The sequence below is a fragment of the Conger conger genome, chromosome 16 (genome assembly GCF_963514075.1).
Source record: "Conger conger chromosome 16, fConCon1.1, whole genome shotgun sequence".
NCBI lineage: Eukaryota > Metazoa > Chordata > Actinopteri > Anguilliformes > Congridae > Conger > Conger conger.
This window is the reverse complement of record NC_083775.1, coordinates 39007997-39028594: the sequence shown is the minus strand read 5'-3', so window position 1 is coordinate 39028594 and position 20598 is coordinate 39007997. Positions and strand designations below refer to the sequence as shown.

General features: G+C 43.1%; 1 protein-coding gene and 1 long non-coding RNA gene across 5 annotated transcripts in view; one reads left to right on the top strand and one right to left on the bottom strand.

Moving 5' to 3' along the window:
- The window catches only part of LOC133115281 (potassium voltage-gated channel subfamily C member 1-like), a 113458-nt gene extending 92866 nt beyond the window's left edge, over window positions 1-20592 (top strand). For 2 of the 4 annotated variants that reach the window (XM_061225128.1, XM_061225125.1), the window contains one exon: window positions 20384-20592. In XM_061225128.1, the coding sequence (XP_061081112.1) occupies window positions 20384-20397 (14 nt within the window). In that variant the 3' untranslated portion in view covers window positions 20398-20592. Of the gene's footprint in view, window positions 1-11161; window positions 18184-20383 lie in introns of all 4 variants that reach the window. The other 2 variants (XR_009705616.1, XR_009705617.1) reach the window with 2 other exon arrangements.
- Window positions 1076-9710, bottom strand: LOC133115283 (uncharacterized). The gene is made up of 3 exons (XR_009705618.1): window positions 9461-9710; window positions 7041-7134; window positions 1076-2991 (listed from the first exon to the last, which is right to left on the bottom strand). It is a non-coding gene; the product is annotated as an uncharacterized LOC133115283 (long non-coding RNA).
- Window positions 20593-20598: the final 6 nt, after the last annotated feature.

The window sequence follows — 20598 nt, the reverse complement described above, 5'->3', positions numbered from 1 at the left end:
ATATAAAGAAGGCGTTCTTTGGAAAAAGTTCACAAAGAATATCGCCATGGCGCTTTGAAAAATGACTTGGTGTAACCTTAGACACTGAGCAGACTTGGGAGTTTATCTAATGTGGATCTTATAGCAGGCACCGCCCACCAGGCTACATGCAGTATATGAGCTGTAGCTGCTCTGAGCTGTAGCTGCTCTGAGCTGTAGCTGCTCTGAGCTGTAGCTGCACTGAGCTGTAGCTGCTCTGAGCTGTAGCTGCTCGGAGCTGTAGCTGCTCGGAGCTGTAGCTGCTCGGAGCTGTAGCTTCTCGGAGCTGTAGCTGCTCGGAGCTGTAGCTGCTCTGAGCTGTAGCTGCTCGGAGCTGTAGCGGCTCTTAGCGCTAAAGCTGTGGCTCTGTGCCCGGCAGTGGCCTGATGGGACTCAGTCACACGAACCCTTAACCTGAGAATCCTCCACAGAGAAGCCTTCACATACACACCGGAGTTAGCTGAGCCTGAATGCCCCCTGAAGACGTGTCTTTTTGGCCACTGATTGATCCAAAGTAACAAGGGTATGCAGTGCCGTGAACAAGTATTTGCCCCCTGACCTGATTCCCTCTATTATTTTGTATTTTTCTCATAGAATGGCTTTAGGTCTTTAGATAAATTGTCATATTAGACAAAGGGAACCTGCGTAAATACATGGAATGTTTATTTAATTTCTTTAATGAAAAAACATTATCAAACACCCAAATCAGCCCTGTGAAAAAGTAAAATTGGTTGCACCACCTTTAGCAGCAATAACGGCAATCAACAGCAGTCTTTCACAGCTCTGTGGTGGTATTGTCCACTTTTCTTTGCAGAACTGCTTTAATTCAGACAAATTTGTAGGTTTGGTATGCCATAATCAAAGAAATCCATGCGTAAGTTTAAACATAGGCTAGTTATAACAGAAGTGTTTACTAAATCAATGTATATGCATTACTAAATCTAAATGGGTTGCACCACGCAAACTAGTTTGAGCTTCGTAACTATGACATGGCCGGGTTCCATCATGAAATTGACAGACCAGGAATTCAAGCTCAATGTTTTTTATTGCTCAGGAAACACGTGATCAGTGGTGAGGTTTCAAAACATACAAATTTTAAATGGCGGCTCCATGCAGGGTAACATTACACGGTAACACACATGCAGGTTTTCTTACGTGTTAACATTGTTCGCTAGTTAACTAACCCCTTTCCTAGCAGTTATTTTAGGCAACAGCACTTACACATTTCATAATGTTAGTTTGCCAACTCAGAAGTGGCTATCTTGGCGAGCTGAGGCACACCAGGAGACCCCTGGTGGGCCAGCTTGTCCTCCTGAACTTCCAAGGGGCCAGTCGTACCCGATGGCCACAGAGTCTCCGGTGAATGGGGAGGCTGCACTCACCAGGTCTGCGTTGAGGGGTGAGTCGGGAGGGGTCCCCGGGCCCTTGACCAGGGAGGTGGACGTCTCAACCTCCTGAGCCACTGTCTCCATCAGTGGTCGGTAGGGGGCTAGCTGGTCCCGATGTAACACCACTATTCGCCCCCCGGGTCTACATCAGAGACTTTTGCTAGGACAAGGCATTGACATTGAGACTTCGGTAGTCGACACAGAAATGCCAGGTACCGTCTTTCATGGCCACGGGTACGGCCAGGCCTGCCCAGGGGCTGTTAAGAGGGCTCGATGACGCCTGCTGCCGTCATCTCTTGGATCTTCTGTTCTGCCAGCTGCTAGCGCGAGCCAGTGAGGGTGTAGCTGGATGCTGGTCTAACAGGTATAACCCTATGATGCAAGGGTCTTGGATGTTAGCTAGCCGGCAGGTCATAGCAGGTTTGCTCGCTGCCACCCTGACGCACAACAGCTTGAGCCGCTCTCATCTCAGGGTGGTCGTGAGGAGGCCCAGCCAGGCAGAGCTGTGCCCATGGTGCTGGATGATGGAGCACGCCAGGCTGGATGATGGAGATGGTGGAACCTGTGTCCACTAGGGCTCGACAGGGGTGCCCGTCGAGTAGGCAGTGGAGATAAGAGTCCCTCTGATTGGCCGAGGAGGGGGGCGGAGTCTTGGAGCGGCGGTCCCCTCATTGGGCGGTCCCCTCATTGGGCGGTCCCCTTGGTTGTGCTTGGGGGTTGGCGCACCTTGGCTGATGGTGCCGCTGCTGGTTGGGTCTGGCAGACGATGAGTTGAACGCGCTGCTTTAGCTGCTCCAGTGTGATGGCTTGTAGGAACGAGCGGAGAGCCAGCAGTTCTGGGGCTGCAGCATGGAACTCAGGGCAGCCCCGCCGCACGTAAAACCGGATGTCAGCCGCGAATGAGCTCAGGCTTTCTCCCTCTCTCCGGCTGGTCAGCTTATCCCGTGTCCGCTCCGGAAAAGGCCTCGGCTCACTGCCCGAAGCGCCATTCGAGGGCTGGGTAGCTGCATCTCTGCGGGGCCGAGGTGGAGGAGGATCGGGAGGGCTCCAGCGGCTCTGCTCAGGTAAAGCGCGGTGGCACTCCGCCAGGTGTCGGTGCCAGTGCCTCACCTGCCTCCGTTCTGCTGCTCAGCGGCCTCAGGGCCACTGGGTCAGCTGGCGGCGCTTCTCTCCGCTCCCTCTGGGCTGCTGGATCCCGGGCGTTGCCGATCTCAGCGTGCCCCTGGTACGGAAGCCTGGGTCCGCCTGCTCCGTCGGGGGAGTCCGGGAAGGCGACGCTCGGTTCCCGGAGAGCCCAACATCGCGTTTCCTCCCTGCACATCTGTGACTGCAGGGACGGCAAACTGCTCGGGTCCCCGGCTTACATCCTTGGTCTTGCGTCCTCGGCTTGCGTCCTTGGTCTTGCGTCCTTGGTCTTGCGTCCTCGGCTTGCGTCCTTGGTCTTGCGTCCTTGGTCTTGCGTCCTCGGCTTGCGTCCTTGGTCTTGTGTCTCGTTTGGTGATGTATTCTTCGATCTCTTCAAAGCTCTTCAAGCTCCATCTGCTATTCTGACACCAGTGTAGTGTGGCAGGGTTCCTTCATGAAACTGACAGACCAGGAATTCAAGCTCAATGTTTTCCATTGGTCAGGAAACACGTGATCAGTGGTCATGTTTCAACACAGGTTTTATTACATGTTTATATTGTTCGCTAATTAACTAACACATTTCTAACATTTATTTTAGTCAACATTCATTCATTCATTCATTATCCTAACCCGCTTATCCTGAACAGGGTCGCAGGGGGGCTGGATCCCATCCCAGCATACATTGGGCGAAAGGCAGGAATACACCCTGGACAGGTCGCCAGTCCATCGCAGATTGGCGAATGATACGAAACGTCCTGTTAAAATGTCTTACTTTTGGTCTCTTACTTGACATTCGCCATTAAATCGTGTTAGCAGCTTGCCCAACTTAGCTTGCTAGTGAGGCACAGCGAAGTGCAGTAAAGTGAATGCCTCGTAGCAGGTTACCGTGACAATACTGCCAACGCAACCCTTAAGCATGGTCAAAAACTTATGGTTTTAACATTAATAAACAAACAAATATAGCTATTTTTATTTGTAAAAACCGAAACAGTCACACATTGATATTCAGTTAAATAATTGCCATAGATCTAGCCTATTTAAAGAGGTCCGTGTTTATATTGTAGCATGTTGATTATTAATTTGCCATCGTCATGATGAAGTGACTACCAGAGACATATTGGCTATGTCCCATTATCTTTCACTCCACCCTCCTTTACTCCACTCCCCCACTACCACTCCTTTACTCCACCCTCCTTTACTCCATTCCTCCACTACCACTCCTCCACTCCACCCTCCTTTACTCCACTCCCCCACTCCACCCTCCTTTACTCCACTCCTCCCTCCTTTACTCCACTCCCTCACTACCACTCCTCCTCTCCCGTGGAAGAATGTGGAGCAAAAGAGTAGAGTTAAGGAGTGGAACAAAGGAGTGAACGAGGGGGAGTGAAGGAAATTGGGACAAGCTTTTCGGCTTCAGCATTATTTTTTGCAGAGCCCACACATATTCCCATATCCAATTAGAGATCGTACATGTGGTCAGCCCATGTAACACTAAATTCCAAGCACAAGTTACATAGTAGGATACAGTAGCCTGTAAAAACACGAACTTGACACTGCATAATCGGGAGAATTCAAGTTCCCTGCCTTCTCTGCTTCCTGGATCTGGACTGTGCCAGATTTTGTGGGTTTGGGTTTTTATAGTATGTGGGCGTGAGCATGATGAAGTCACCCAGTGAAATGTGAAATGACTTCTGCTGAAACATACATTATTGTACACTTTCACCAGGGGAGTGGAGCAGGGAGGAGTCAAAGCCGTTTTGTTCATCTGGGACAGTGGAGGGAGGGAGTCCACAAAGATTTCCGGGGCACGGAATAGAGGAGGGTGTTAGCGGAGTTAAGGAGTAGGCACTTTCCAGCTAATGGAATGCACCCAATCTAGGAACGAGACGGAGAACTACGGGGGTACTTCCGTCATGAAGTCTGGTAAAATATGCAGACCTCAGCCCGCAGAAAGGTCTGCATATTTTACCATATTTTTGCTACATATTCGGAATGTTTTGACATGGGATGTCATTCTGCAAATATATGCTGCAAAGCAGCTTAAACAGTGAAACGGTCGTATAATGAAGTTGAGTGCTGCATTTAGCTCCGTCTTTTTGTGACGTCACCACTGTGTGATTTTAATGACATCCCCTCCCACTCATTTTGCTGGAACCTTGGTCTCTTTCTCTCTTCTGAGCTCTTTGATTCAAACTGCGCACTGCTTTCTTAACACTAGCTAAGATATGACTTACGCATCGGTGGTGCAACCACATCTAGTCAAACGATAGTTTGAAACTACCAAGTGGTGACTTAAAGACCTTGTGTTCAAACTTGCCAAAATCCCTCCAAGGGCACAGTTACAACTAATCCAGGAAGTCACACACAGAAGAACGTCCAGAGACCTGCAGGTGGCTCTAGCCTCTGCTATATCAGCGGTCATGACTCTGTAATAGAGAAGAGACTGGAAAGGGTCAGCTGAAAGGGTCAGCTGAAAGGACCTACCAGGCAGAACATTGGGTTAAAATAACTGGGCTAAAATAACTCCACAGCGATGAATGATCTCAAATTGAAGGAAGTGTTTGGTTGCAATTAAAGGTGCTAAAGGTGGTTGAAACCAGTTATGAAATTTATGGGGACAATTATGTTTTCACAGGGGTGACACTGATGCTTGATAACTACTTTCATTAAATCAACAAACAATAATTAAAAGAAAATAGGTTTTGTGCTTACTCAAGTACCCTTTGTCTAATATCACATTTTGTCTAACGATGTGAAACCGTTCAGTGTGAAAAATATGCAATAATAGAGTAAATGAGGAAGGGGCTCTGTAGATCTGAATCCGATGTGCGTCTGAAACACACGTGGCCCGCGGGGGGGGGGCAGGACACTGTGAGCCCTTCCGGTGTTTTCCGAGGCTGGCTGCGGTGGTACAGTGTCTAATCTGACTGTCACAGGCAGGAATGAAATGCCTTAGATTTTCCCTCAACTGGTGTATTAACTTAAGATGTGTGTTCAGCTTCCTTTTTCAATAAAAGGGTCGGGGGGGGGGGGGGGGGCAGTTGAGACTCCTTCACGTTGTGTCATTGCCTTATGAATCGCAGAGGTAGGCCCCTCCAGGATGATTCACTGTGACTATGGGCTCAAAGATATATCCCCAGGGCAGTTAGGGCACTGGTCCATACACAGTAATCTGTCCTGATTACACCTGCACTATCTGCTATCTGAAATTACAGTTAGAGTAAGTGAGCCTTTAAGCGAGTGAGTGTGTGTCCTATTACATGTGTAATAACTGCACTGTGCCAGTGAGGAGTGTGCTGGGTGAACATGAACAGAAACCTACAGATGCTCAGTGTTTTAACCATAACCCGTCTCTCTTTACTTCAATACTTTTATTATAATTTTTTTTCAAATTATTTAGTTATTTATGCATTTCTGTAAAGGTTCAAAGCAACCTTTTTTTGCTTTGATTATTTTTCTTTCTGTATCTTTTGTGAGTTGTGTGTTCTTTGTGTGTCTCTCTCTTCTTTCCCTCTCCCTCTCTCCTTCTCTCTCTTGCTCTCTCTCACACAAATTCCCTTTAAAATGCATGCTGCATGATGCTTACAGCGTTGCTGAGAGAGAGACGAACCATGGGAAGCTTTGCTGTGTAGTGTGACCATATTGGGCTGTTGGCAAAGGTTTCACTGGGAGTCACACTGTGAAGCCTGGGTGAGGTCTGTTTTATGTCTATGGCTGCAAATTACTGCCCTGGTTTTGCACATAATTCACATCAAATTCTTACTGCCTATCAAAAATAATAATAATATGCATTTCAGAAACCCATCACTGTCATTAAGTGCCTAAAGCTTTGGAAGAAAATGTATTGCACCTAATCCATTCTGGGAAATTATTGATTCGAATAAACCATGCGTGAGCAATTCTGCAGACATAGTCATACTTGCTTTGTACGATTTCACATTTTGCAAAGAAGGCAAACTGTGGTTTTATTTATAGAGGTGGAGTAAAAGACCACAGTAGTGATCCAACTTGAGTTCCACAGCTGCATGGAAAATAGTTCCCCCAGTAAATGCATCACAAACATTGACTGCAAAATGTTCCCGCAGCTGACAACACGCAGGCTGCAGGTTTTGGTTTATTTTTGAGGCAGCTGCAGAAAAGGCCCATTTGGTACTGCGCAGCAAGCTTCCCAGTGATAAGCAGTGCGTGTAGTGTGTGTGCGCTGTGTGTGTGTGTGTGTGTGTGTGTGTGTGTGTGTGTATGTGATGCTACAGCATGTCAGGGTGAACAGTGTACCATGATGGAGCTATGTGGAAAGGTAGAGACAGGGTTTTGGGGGGGGGGGGGGGGGGTGGACTTGGGTTCAATGACTGACAAAATAAGAATGCTGATTTCATCTTTCCTTCTGGTTTTGTTTTCCAAAGCGCGGTGCTGTTTGCGTGGGGACACCTACCTGTCTCTCCCACTGTCTCTCTTTTTATGAAAAAGGTTCAGTTCAGAATACACTGATCACAAGAGGGTGGTGCTTACCTGCCTGCGTCCACTCCTCTCTTGTGTGTGCTTGGGCCCGAACGCAAACTCAGCGGCCTAAAACGAGGGTGGGGACGAGCGCTGGGGAGGACGACTGCAAGTTAAAAAAAGAAAAGAAGCTCACGCTTAACAAGGATTAAAAAGCGAGAGGCTGTTGGCCTCTGCTCACACGCTGAAGAGCCGTTACCTTTACGTTTCCTTCCCGCCAACAAGTGTGCGTTAACGGCCGTCTGCCACTGACGGAGCGGCTGCAGGGAACTCGCACATCTACCCAGGGCTCGTTTGTAATAACGTGGGCCGCATTCTCGGGAGACGCATTCTGATGCCTCAAGACTGTTGAGCTGGGATTTTGGGTGACTTTTTTAGAGGGCCATAGATATCTCAGGAGAGAGGAATGGATGCACAAGGCAGGCAGCCACCTGCCTTTGGGCCTGTGAAGCTGTCATGGTGCTAAAGAAAAGTCATATATTTGGAAACATACACTGTGTTTAATATATGAAAACATTTAGCTAGCCAAAAAACCTTTCTCTCAAGCAGTGTCCTGTTTTTTTTTTTTATTCTTCCTTGGTATAGAAATAAGAATGTAGAACAAACCTGACGTGCGTTCAACAGTTGAACAGTTACTGCGGAACAATTTTGAATGAACATCCCATTAGTTCCTCACCAATGCCTTTCAATAAACGGACGCGATTAAAGTGTCATTTTCACCAATACTTCCCCGATATTAGAGAACTTCACTGATAGAAGCAGGGTGTATTATAACAGTCAACTTACTTGTTCTCTCTGTGTCTTCCTCGTCAACAACCATTTATATTTGTGCACACTAGCCGACCTTTTTAGACTGTTAGCTCTTTAGCTAACATTCGCCGCCATGCGAAGGCAATGATGGGCGATAGTGATGGGCGAGAATCTGGACTCGATTCCTGGGAACCGGTTCCAAACACGGAACCGAATTGTAGAACATGTAGAACGTAACGATTCCGGTTCTTCATTGAATAGTCCATGAGTGCAGAGATGCAGATTTAGAGGTAATAAAAAAATAGCCTACATTTGGCAAAAATCTGATCGAGTTCTGTGGGCTAACAGCTCAGAAAGAACTTCCAAGCTGTTGCTTGAACATACTGAACGTGATCTGGGCGGCCTGTAGCGTAGTGGTTAAGGTGAATGACTGGGACATGCAAGGTCGGTGGTTCTAATCCCGGTGTAGCCACAATAAGATCCGCACAGCCGTTGGGCCCTTGAGCAAGGCCCTTAACCCTGCATTGCTCCAGGGGAGGATTGTCTCCTGCTTAGTCTCATCAACTGTACGTCGCTCTGGATAAGAGCGTCTGCCAAATGCCAATAATGTAATGTAATGTAATCTGAAGTGACTTAATACAATTTTGTCAAAAAAGAAATTGGAAAAAAATAGACTTTTAAAAATAGACGATTTTCTTTTTCGATTTTTAATTGCGACTGGAGATTGATTACTGAAGAAGTGGACCGGTACTGTTGTTGAGTACATTTCGTTTGCTTTTAAAAACCATGTAGCCTAATGTTATAGGGATTTTTAATAGGCGTGTAATCACTCCAGATTACTGATAGCCCGGGCTAGTAATTTATTTTTTTGTTGTTTTGTTTTTAGTGAAAGTGAATAAAATTATGTGTGTGAAAAATAATTAGGTATGGTCATCTAACCTTCCCAACTGAGATCTTATGAAGTTGAGGACCCTAGTCCAGTATTGATTTTTAAGATAGTTAGCTAACATTAAGCTACTTGACTTGAATTTGACCAACGCTGTTATCCATGTGTAACATTATTTCTACTGAAATGCAGCTGACGTTAATGAATAATTGGCTTGCCTGTTACTCATTAGCTGGTTTAGTAGAATATATTTGGGAATAATCTGAGAGCATTTGAGTTTTCATATTGCATAGTGACCTAGCTAACCAAGCTAACTATCAATTAGCATAAGTGATTGTTGAGAAATTCACTAAGGAGCATACCTTAGGTTATTTAAGGTTTTGTCTATAGCTAACTTTAGAGGTATACGTTTTGGCCTGATGATATACCGTTACGGTTAACTGCAAGTGAAATCCCCAATTAATACATCAAAGCGTTTACAGCATTCCATGAGAAATGTTTTTAGTGAATTCGGAATTTGAACCAATTCTTTTAGCCGGTTCCAAAACTGAAAATCGGTTCCGAAATCGATTCCCAATTCCAGATTATTTGTAACTCACAACGTTCGTTTGGTATGGTTTAAGGGCCAAATCATTTCATTTGACACAATGTCCGGTTGTAAAATAGATAAATACAATAAAATAGGTGGGAAGTTAAGGGTGCGCCGCAGTCTGTACAATAGTTTGCCCTGAAATACGCTAATTCTGGAGTCTTTTCGGTACCTGGCAACGCTGCAGCCAAATGATCGTCAACTTACTTGATTGTTCTCTAGTCTTGGTGTCTTCCTCGTCAGCAGCCATTTTTGTTCGCTGCGCACTACCATTTCCCACTGTTCGCCGCCGTGCTTTCAACAAGGTAAACCTTCGTGAGGAACTCTGTTAACTGTGAGCAGTCACTACTGAACGATTTTACACTGACATTCCTTTTAGGTCGTCGCCAATGGTTCTTAATAGAAAATGGACGTGACCAAAACATTTTTTGGCTGCGCACTAATTTAGCTTCTCAGACTGTAAGCTAACGTTCGTGGCGAACATAAAACATTGAATATGTCCACAAACGTTCGCTAACCTTCACTGTCTTGAACGCACATCAGGTCTGAAATGGAACACATTGCATAGCAGGAGCTGGAAATAGGCTATGCAGGGTAATGTGTTCCAACGTAGGGAAGAATAATGATATAGTTTACAAAGTATGATGGATAAATATACATCGAGCTTTTTTTTTCAGTTCCTGGTAAACCATAGCCAGGCTAACCTCTTTCCAGCACACTGGTTTTAGAAAGAAAGTGGGGTTTAGCCTATTGTTTTACTAAAACAATTGATCGCATAGCCCACTTAAACAAGTTACTGTAATTGACTCATTGTTAAATAGGTCTATATTAAAGAATTCCAACGTAGTTTTTCCATGAGGGAAAGTGCTATATTTGGTTTGATGTCATTCTGTTGCCGCCTCCTTAAACTTGAACCCCAGACTGAACTGGTTAATATTCCATAAAGTGATAAAGATGTCCGTTTATGCAAATAATAAAGTATGCAGGGAAATATGTATTGTATAATGCACGGTGTTGTACAAGTACTCAGTATTTCTTTGACAACTTCACTTTGTCCAAAGGGGTCACATGGTTAGTGAAATACAAGCTTTCCGTTTGCTTATGCTGCTTCTATAGCGCTGTGTTTAAAAATGTCGCTGAAAATGGCTCATTATCAAATTGTATAAAACACCTGAGTGTTGAATAACCTCATTTTAAGATACAAGAGCATTTTGGTGTCAACCAATGTACGGAGATCTTGGACTGTTTAATGAAGGCGGACTTCAGGTGTTTTATTCATCTAGTCAAAATGTTTGAACTATTTCATGTGTATTTGGCTTCATTAGAAGAGGAAATGTGTTTATTGATCTGGTAAGACCTGAGTAACATTACTCATAACTGTCATTTTCCTCTTTTGTCCTGTCTTGTCTCTGTCTGTCTGTCTGTCTGTCTTTGTCTGTCCCCCATTTAATTTTTCTTTTTTTTTATTTCCTTTTTTTTCTTTTTTTTTCTTTTTACTTACTTTGCCAACTTCAACTGAACTGCTTTTTCTTTATTTTCTTCACACATGATGGTCACCTTTATTCATTCCTCTAAATCTAATTCTGAAATAATTCTAATTCTAATTCTGAATGCACCAATAAAATATTCTCCCATTACAAAAAAATAATAATAATAATTCTCCAATAATCAAAATGAATGTACTCTCGTTACCAAATTATCCATAATCATAAATACTTATGTCTCTTATGTACCATTCCTCAAATCAACCTGCCAATAAAAAAATATGTAAACATAATCCTTAAAAATGCCCTCATACGAAACAATTGGCACTCCAAATTCTACAACCTGTCCCCACCATCCCCCGCCCTCCTCCCGCCCCGCTCCCGCCCACACCTCGACAAACGTTTCATATCTGACGGACGATAGCGACAGGCTACGAGAAATCTCGCAGCCTGAATAACATTTCAGGAATGACTGGGGCTACCATGCGTCTGGCACCCATCACCAACTCGCCATACGAGCCCTACGAGTCCTACGAGTCCCCGGGCCCGCTCCGGCGGTGCCGCTCACCCATCCCCTCCATTTTGTAGCGGAAAACGATTACAGCGGAAAACCATTGAGCCAACACAGAAAAACAGGCCTTTGCCTGGTATACCATAGTAATATACTGTAACTGATGATAATGATAATAATGATCGATAATGGTTGCAATGGAGACAGTTATGTCCTCTCAGTGGGTGATAAAATCTTATAAACACGGTGTTTAGATGTGTGCGTGTGTAGAGAACATATTTCCAAGAGAAAGAAAAAAAAATTAAAAAATGTATTGAGAAATATAAATAGAAAGATAAGTAAAGCAAATAACCATTTTCAAAAAATGATCACATTGACTAGTAGCTTTAATCCACAAGTCTTTGATGAATATTATCTATTCTTCATGCTTTTAAACATACACATCAAAAATTCCCCTGACAACATGACACAATCATTACTGCTGTCTATCAAAATCTTTTCTTGTTAATTTTTGCCCAAGAAAGGGGCTAATGACATATAACATTCATGCAGTACCTCTAATATGATCACAATATTACAATGTGGCAGAAAAAATATAAAACAGTTTACAAATGGATACGTAATGAATAGTTATTTAATAAGTAGATCCCTCTAAATTAAAAAAGAATATTGTTAAGAAAGAATGTAGATTTTTGATTAACTTTTCTGAGGAGGGTGCATGTCATTCTTAATTTTACAGTTAGGAGATAAAATGTAGTCAGTTTGCCTCACAGTATTATCTGTATGCCCCACCTGCTCAGTGTACGACTGCAATACATTCATTCAGTTACATTTATTTAAAGTTTAGTGATTTAAAAGGGCTGCTGATTTGTCTCTCAGGCAGACTTGAGTGTGCTCATTTGAAAGGCGGTTTCTTTAGATCCTTAGTGCTGAGCCGCAAGACAGTGCCCAGTAGTTCCGTTTGATTAACGAGCCACATATACACTTAGCAACCACCTCCCTGGATTAATTCTGCATGGAGTCACACACACGGAAAGGGAAACAAAAAAACAATACAAAATGAAATCACAAAAAAGGAGGAAAACGTTGAACTATTTTGAATGGTTGCTAAGGCTAAGCAAAGAAGGACACAGTCCTGCACCAATGAAGCTAGCTTTTTAATGGATTGTCAATAGCTGTCACTAATTCAAAAGTAGCAAGTCACTTTACTAACGATCACGTGTATATGTAAGTATCGAATACATATAATATATGCCACATGCATACACACACCATGCTTTAACATGAGAAAACACCCTGCGTAACGCAAAAAATAAAGTATACTTTTTAAAAGGGCATTCAAAAAAATTATTATCATTATCATTATTAATATTATTACTAATAATAGGAGTAGAACGACAGACTCCTCTAGAAGCTTTTGCGCTATACAAAGATTCTTAAACCAATGCGATGGCATTATGAGTATCCACACGAATGATGCAGAGTATGACACTGAAGAACTGTCAGTGGAGATATCGCGAAGAAGAATATTAAAGCAGTCCACTATGTTTCTAACAGGGAGGGAAGGGTGAGGATGGACTGCAAGCTTTCATTTATTTTTCAAAATGTGTCTTTTTTTGGGGGGTGGGTGGTGGAGGGGAGGAGACTCCATGCTTTTCCTTTTGGGAGGAATGCTTTTGGAACGCTGCTCCCAGTCATCCCACTGCAAAGACTGGAGGACCGGAGAGGGAAAAGGGATATAATGCTCCTCACCCCCCCCATTCAGATGCATGATGGAATATGCCGTTTTTTTATTTTTATTTTTATTGTAGTCCATCACAAATATACATATCAATCCACAGTATTTCTCTGAAACCCACCCCTGCCCCTCCTGCCCCCCCCCCCCCCCCCCCCCCTCCCCCCTTCTGGTTCCTATCATTAACGCTACTAGATGTGAACTGGATTTTACACATATAGGTATATAGGTATAAGTATTTGTTAAGATTTGGTTGAACTTTACTTTTTATTATAAGACTGAGTCTTATCATTTAGATGCAGTGGACTTTTAGTTCTTTTTTTGTTTTCTTTTCCGTTGCTTTTCTTTTCACCTCGTTCTCCATCCCCCCTTTCTTCTGGAACGCTGATCTTCAAATTTAAAGTGGGATCGATGAACAGACGTTGGACTGACAGCGGTTGGTAGACAAAGAAAAAGATGACTGAAGTTTTTTTTAGAAAGCATACATATACATTTATATAAATATGCAATGTTTGTGTATTCATGTGGATGTGTATGTATCACACAGTAGAGATATCCTGCAGGTATATATCTGCATATGTTGTTTTAAAATGTATATCTAGATATACATCTGCTCTTTCAATATATATTTTTATTTTTTTGACTTGAGACGCAATGTATGGACTCAATATGCAATCAACCTGTTCTGTTTTGTTACTGCTCTCTAAAAGAAGGGATGGAAAAAGCAGAGAAAGAGCCTCCCCCACTGGAGAGGACAGCAGGACGACAGACGCCAGAGATCAGCATTTTGATTTTTGATTTTTTCACTTTTTCTATCATTTACATAAAAATAGGACAATAATAATGTAATGATAAGAGCCTATTTTTATACCCATATTGTTATAATTATGTGCGTGGTCATTCCACTTAGAGAGCAAACTTTTTTTAGTCAAGAATTTATTTGCAGAATAAGTCTTATTTTTCTAATCGATGGTTTCCTTTTTCTTTCTCACACATTTGGAATATACATGTTTATTAGTCTTTGTTCCTGACCTATACATCTGTATTAGCATATAAGGATGTTTCCCTTTAATTTAATTGATTTATGGCGCTTTAGCAGTTTTTTTTAATTGCTAATTTTTTATTTATTTCGCTAGAGGTCCCCTCTGGCCCCATTCTCTTTCTTTCACCATCCCCCTTTTTCCTCACAACGAAAAAAAGAGAAATACAAATTGATTGAGTAAGGTTGCATTCTCCTCCAACAATCGAATGATTGAATGCTGGATCTATAGGCCCCCCTCAGAAAGCTGTAATTCGTTCTGGTGGAGGGTGAACACAGTCCATAAGGGCCTAGCCGAAGGAGCCCTGATGCTAACCGCTATCCTGCCGCACTGACAAACGGCTCCATATCATTCGGACCCGAAGCCAAGCCACTTTGACACTTTGAGCCGCCGACAACCAGTCACCTGAATCAGTGTCACAAGCGCAAAGCTTGACATTAAAGCTCACTCTCAGACCAGAGCGGATTTAGTCCACCGTTACGTTCTGGACATGTACTCTCTAACATTACATTACCTTGATTTTAAGTTATCTAAACTAGAAAAGCAGTGGAGTCTATATGCACGGTGTTTGTACTAAAAAGTAGGGTTTTTTTGCGGTTTTATTATTCAAAGGTCTGGCACTAGTAGCTCCCAACAATATGATTTCTTAATTTCTTAATTCTAGTATGTAGTCATTCAAGTTCAAGTTAAATTTCAATGAAATGAAGACAACTGCACCCAAAGTCGTGCTTTCTTTTAGAGATACTGGTTTTGATGAGCCGTCTGGGCTGTGATGGCAGAGAAAGCAACTTTGCTCAATTATTTTAGCAAAAAGTAGAAAGAAAAAAAAGTAAAAAATAAAAAAAACTCAGGACTCTTGAAATTTTAAACCATATCATTTCCAAAGTAAAGGCCATTCGGGTGTGTTGGGAGTTTGCGGTGAAACGTGAGAACAGCGTCGGCCAGTGACTAGAGACTTATATAACTTGACCCACAGAGTAGCACTCGGTATGTTTTAAAGGGTGTTACGTCATTGTATGAAATGTACATATCTGTGTCTATCTCTGTATATGTGAGCTTATTTATGATTTCAAAGAACACGTTTTTATACATGTGCAGTGCAGGAGGGGGGAGCCAAATGAACAGGGGGTCGAATCTCTCCTGCTCTTTCTCTTCCTCTCGCTCTCTTCCTCTATTTCCCTGCACCCCCCTCTCCTTCCTCCTCCTCTTCCTCTCCTCCTGCTCCTCCTCCTCTCCATGTGTTTGTGCTGAGTGAGGGCGCTCAGATTAGGCCTGTCGGCCTAAACTACATGTATAGTTTTCAACTTGTGTTTGTTATTTCTACATGCATGGGGTTTCCATTGCGAGCAATAAGAAATTAATATGTCTGTATTATCTACATTATAATCTATGAGTATGTTTTGATAAGACAAATAATTTTATCTAATGGTGTATGTATAACTGTGTACATATGTGTATGTATATGTTTATATATACATACTGGCTGACTGCATGCTTGAAAAGAATGGACAGATGATTTGTTACCATTCCTCTTGCTGTTCTGATTGACAGGCAAGAGGCGGGGCTTGTATCTGCATGCTAACAGCCTGTTGGGTGGGAGAGATGTTTATTACTGCAGAAGGGTGGGATATTTGGGATAGTACTATTTTTTAAAGGGCAGGGGCGGGGGAAATGGTGGGATAATATATAACACTTATTCTAAGTATATTTTCTCTTTTTTCATGATTTATTATAATAAGTAATACTATTATTTTATGATTTGTCCCTTTTCATCTTTTTTCACAGAGAACTATTCTGAAAGCCCAGTGCTTATCAGATATATGCAAAATGAAGCAGTTACTGTGAATTAATGCTAAAACAGAAAAAAAAAAAACACTTCTTCCTTCACGTGTTTTACCCTATTTTTTTATCAGCATCAGCCCCTCCCTTCCACCCGACATCCTCGCTCTCCCTTTACTCTCTTACTTTCTCTCCATCTGTCTCTCATCCCGTCTTCCCTCGTACTGGAGATGTCTTGAAACACAGACAAAGCCAAGAAGCTCCTCAAATTTAAATGTAGCATTGGTGTTCCTCCCGAGTCTTAAAGATCGGATTTGAGGGTCGTTGTCACACCCGGCAATGTTGTGCCCGTGTCATGATATCTGACTGCAAAAATGACGGCCTACTGACAGCGAAGCTAACGGCTCAGCACCCACACTGAGCCTGGAGGGCTTCACATCAGCCTCAGAGCGTGAATAATTCAGACGAGGGTCCGTGCTTAAGTATGCAGTACCGTTAAATAACGTTGCCTTGTGACCACATTAGCAGTTAACTGTTTGTACATTGCACCATTACTACCATTCGGGGCAGAAGATACCTCTTCATTCCCAATGTTACGAGCAGTTAGATGTATTTTCATATCAGAATGTTGGATTGGGTGTTATCTTCTAGGGATTAGCGCAGCCCCACTTGGTGTGCTGTAGCCCCAGCGGCTAAAACCAACAGAACTGCATGATCGAGCTTATTTAATACATTTTTGCAATTTGTGGTTTGCGTATATTCTCAACGGGCCACGGACGAATAGGCAGAGCACTGAGATGCCGTTCTCTAGAAGTGAGTCTGTGCAGAGGTATCGCAACCTGTGCAGACGGCCATGCTGGTAGTGGGTAGTGTTGATAAATGATATTTTGTATAATGCATTCATCGGAAACTGTGGAAGAAATTTTCAATGATTTCATCAGAATATAGAAATCATTTATTATATAAATACTCATATACCAAATACCACTTAATGAGCTAATAATGCAGTTGCATCCAAATGCCATGCTTCATGAGTGTCTGTGGTCACTGTGTGAAATGCACAACATTAGTATCTGTGGTGGGCATTGCAGGGACTCTGCTCTGCAGTACTGTGCTGAATATGGGGAGGGTGCTCCTTAACATAGACGGGAAGGAACTGACTTCATCTGGACCGTTGACCAAATCCATTGGCTCCTCCCCATAAAGTAATGTAGCCATTGCACCGCCATTGGCTTGGAATTTATGACTGTGTTAGCGTTGCCAGGTTACGTGGTTCAGGCTTCCTCTGATCCGGGCAGGAGGTCATTGTGGCATTCTTCTTCTTCCCTTCTGAGCTTAGCGAGACCGAGGCTGAGCAGTGCAGTGTTGAGGCCTCCGCTGCATAGAGTCCAATACAGGTTGGGGGGGGGGGGTCACGGCCATTGAAGCCGCAGTGCGGAGGACTGAGCCGGGAGTTTGAGCTTCCTAGTGAATCCAGCCGTAGTCGGTGCTCTGCGGAGGTTTCAGTTACGCCAAATCTATCCATTCTTTAGCCCCAAACGATATGGACACGTGGACTCCCGGTGGTGGTGGTTTATTTATTTGCGTTGATTTTCACTACATCTCCTTACCACTCCCACTGCTCACTCAATCTATATCTCTGTTGATCCCATCCCTGACCAAAACTCAGGAATCCCCCCTCCATCCGCTCCCCCCCTTCTCTGCCGTTTCTCTCTCAGTGCTTCCGCTGCTCCTTCCGAAATTGAAGAGGGAGCTTCAAAAGGTTTTCTTCTTACTCTTAAGTAACTGTATCCACCTCTCTCCTGCTACTTTAACTCAGTATACTTAAATATGGCCTTAAAAGGTTCATTTTTTTCTTCTTCTTCATATCATTTGTGGTTGTACCCTATTTCTTTCCGTTTTGTAAACGTCGATATTTTTATTTGTCTCGTCTGCCGATCCGTCTCCCCACATCTCTCTTTCCGTTTCCGTTTCTCTTCCATCTACTCCTTCTTCTTATTCCCCTTTTTCTTGGTATTTTTTACACGTAACTCCACTGCTTCCATGGGTGGGGTGGACAAACAAACTCTAAAACCTAAAATAAGAAAAACAACAAAATTGGGGGAAAGAAATCAACAAAAAGCTCAAAATTGAAATCTTCCCAAAAACGGATTACCAGCTACAGAAAACAAGAATAGAAATGGACAGAGTAAAACAAAAAAAGAATGAAAAGAAAGAAAGATGGACAGATTTTATGTTCTGGGGGACGAGTAGGAACTATATATTAAAAAGAGGATTGTCAACAAAGGAAGAAGGAGGGATGTCATGGAGATCAATTTGTGGACGAAGGAAAAGAACAAAAGAATGGACAAAAGACACTGATGGCTTCTCAGTGTAAGAATGTATGTTCGTATGTTTTGTGTTACGTGTTATGTTCCGTGTTCGACTTCATGTGTCATTTTTTTGTTCTGTGTTCCCATTGCGTAGAAACCATGCCTGTGTATTTAACCATAGGTTTGTTGGTGTGAATCGTTGTTAACATTTACGCTGCTGAGCGTGAGTGCGTGTGCGTGCCGGCGTGTGTTAAACGTAAGCTTGTGCGTGTAATTTTTAACATGCGTGTTAATTGTGCCTAAAACTTTAAATGGTGTACACACATGGACATCGTTATGCCGTGTGCAAATACTAACAGGTATGTTTGTGCATATCGGGGGTTTTAATTGCAGCTCTTTCTACTGATAATGTTTGGGCTTTTTTTCAGTAAATTGTGAAGTTCATGAATTGAATAGACATTCAAGGTAATTCGAGACTAAGCAATAAATTATCAAAGACAAAAGCTGAAGTGGACATCATTGTGCTGTCAGGGGTATTAGTCAGAGAGGGAGTATGTGATGTTGGCTCTTTCCCAGTGTAGTGTGGGGTATTAGTTAGGGAGAGAGTCTATGATCCTGGTTCTGTTCCAGTGTAGTGTGGGTTATTAGTCAGGGAGGGAGTGTATGATCCTGGTTCTGTTCCAGTGTAGTGTGGGGTATTATTCGGGAGGGAGTGTATGATCCTGGTTCTGTTCCAGTGTAGTGTGGGGTATTAGTCAGGGAGGGAGTGTATGATCCTGGTTCTGTTCCAGTGTAGTGTGGGGTATTAGTCAGGGAGGGAGTATGTGATGTTGGCTCTTTCCAGTGTAGTGTGGGGTATTAGTTAGGGAGAGAGTCTATGATCCTGGTTCTGTTCCAGTGTAGTGTGGGTTATTAGTCGGGGAGGAGTGTATGATCCTGGTTCTGTTCCAGTGTAGTGTGGGGTATTAGTCAGGGAGGGAGTGTATGATCCTGGTTCTGTTCCAGTGTAGTGTGGGGTATTAGTCAGGGAGGGAGTATGTGATGTTGGCTCTTTCCCAGTGTAGTGTGGGGTATTAGTTAGGGAGAGAGTCTATGATCCTGGTTCTGTTCCAGTGTAGTGTGGGTTATTAGTCGGGGAGGGAGTGTATGATCCTGGTTCTGTTCCAGTGTAGTGTGAGGTATTAGTCAGGGAGGGAGTGTATGATCCTGGTTCTGTTCCAGTGTAGTGTGGGGTATTAGTCAGGGAGGGAGTGTATGATCCTGGTTCTGTTTCAGTGTAGTCTGAGGTATTAGTCGGGGAGGGAGTGTATGATCCTGGTTCTGTTCCAGTGTAGTGTGGGGTATTAGTCAGGGAGGAGTGTATGATCCTGGTTCTGTTTCAGTGTAGTGTGGGGTATTAGTCAGGGAGGGAGTGTATGATCCTGGTTCTGTTCCAGTGTAGTGTGGGTATTCGTCGGGGAGGGAGTGTATGATCCTGGTTCTGTTCCAGTGTAGTGTGGGGTATTAGTCGGGGAGGGGGACATTTGAGACTGCCTTCGGTACCCGCTGTGTTCTCCACTCAGAGCTAGTGGACTACACTTACATTTGTATAGACCTTAAACATGTGCATACATGCTTATGCAGACATCCAATCTGAACTAATAGACTGAAGGTCATTCATCCCATCTTACAATCAGAAGCGGAGGATTAAAATGTCCTGTCCTCAGATTGGAGGAAAGATTGGTTATGAAACGGTTAGCAACCCGTTTATGATAAAAGCTGGTTTAGCTTTCTCACCAGTAAACAGTCAAAAGTACTTTCTAATTCAGAAATCTGTATATATTGTCATGCTGATTACAATTCTTATGTTTTTTACATTCTTAGCCATTCCTTGCTATTTCAGTAGACTCCCTAAACAAGTATTTGAGAAATAGCCCATTAAAACCCCATCAGATATACTGTATATAATATTATGTGTGTGTATGTGTGTGAGCGTGCTTATGTGCGTGTGTTCTGCATGCATTCTTTAAAAGTTGATTACAATTACTTTGACTATTTGAGGAAGTGTAAAATGAATTTTCTCAGATATGATTAAATAGTCCTGAAATACTGTGATATGTTTTAGTATACCATAGATCCTCTATATGTGTCAGGGAGTTTCATGCAGTTAGTTAGTTTTAGTTAGTTAGATATTCTTGTTGCATGGTTAATAACTGTTTGACGAACAGAAAGGTTTTTCCACCACCTCAACACCACTCCTAACCACTCCCTTCTTTTTTCTGCCTTTCAGTCTTGAGTTTTTAAAATCCCCTTTTTGCCTGAAGAAGAAAAAAAACGAGTGAGAAAGCAAAAGAGAGAGAGAGAGAGAACGTGTGTGTGGATGACAACAGGAAGACATTCAGAAGAGAAGACGAATGAAGTCTGACTTTTTGCACCGTAACCAAAGCAACCTCATTGGGACTTGAGTCAGGCAGAGAGCTGGACATTCTCACCGACAGACACACT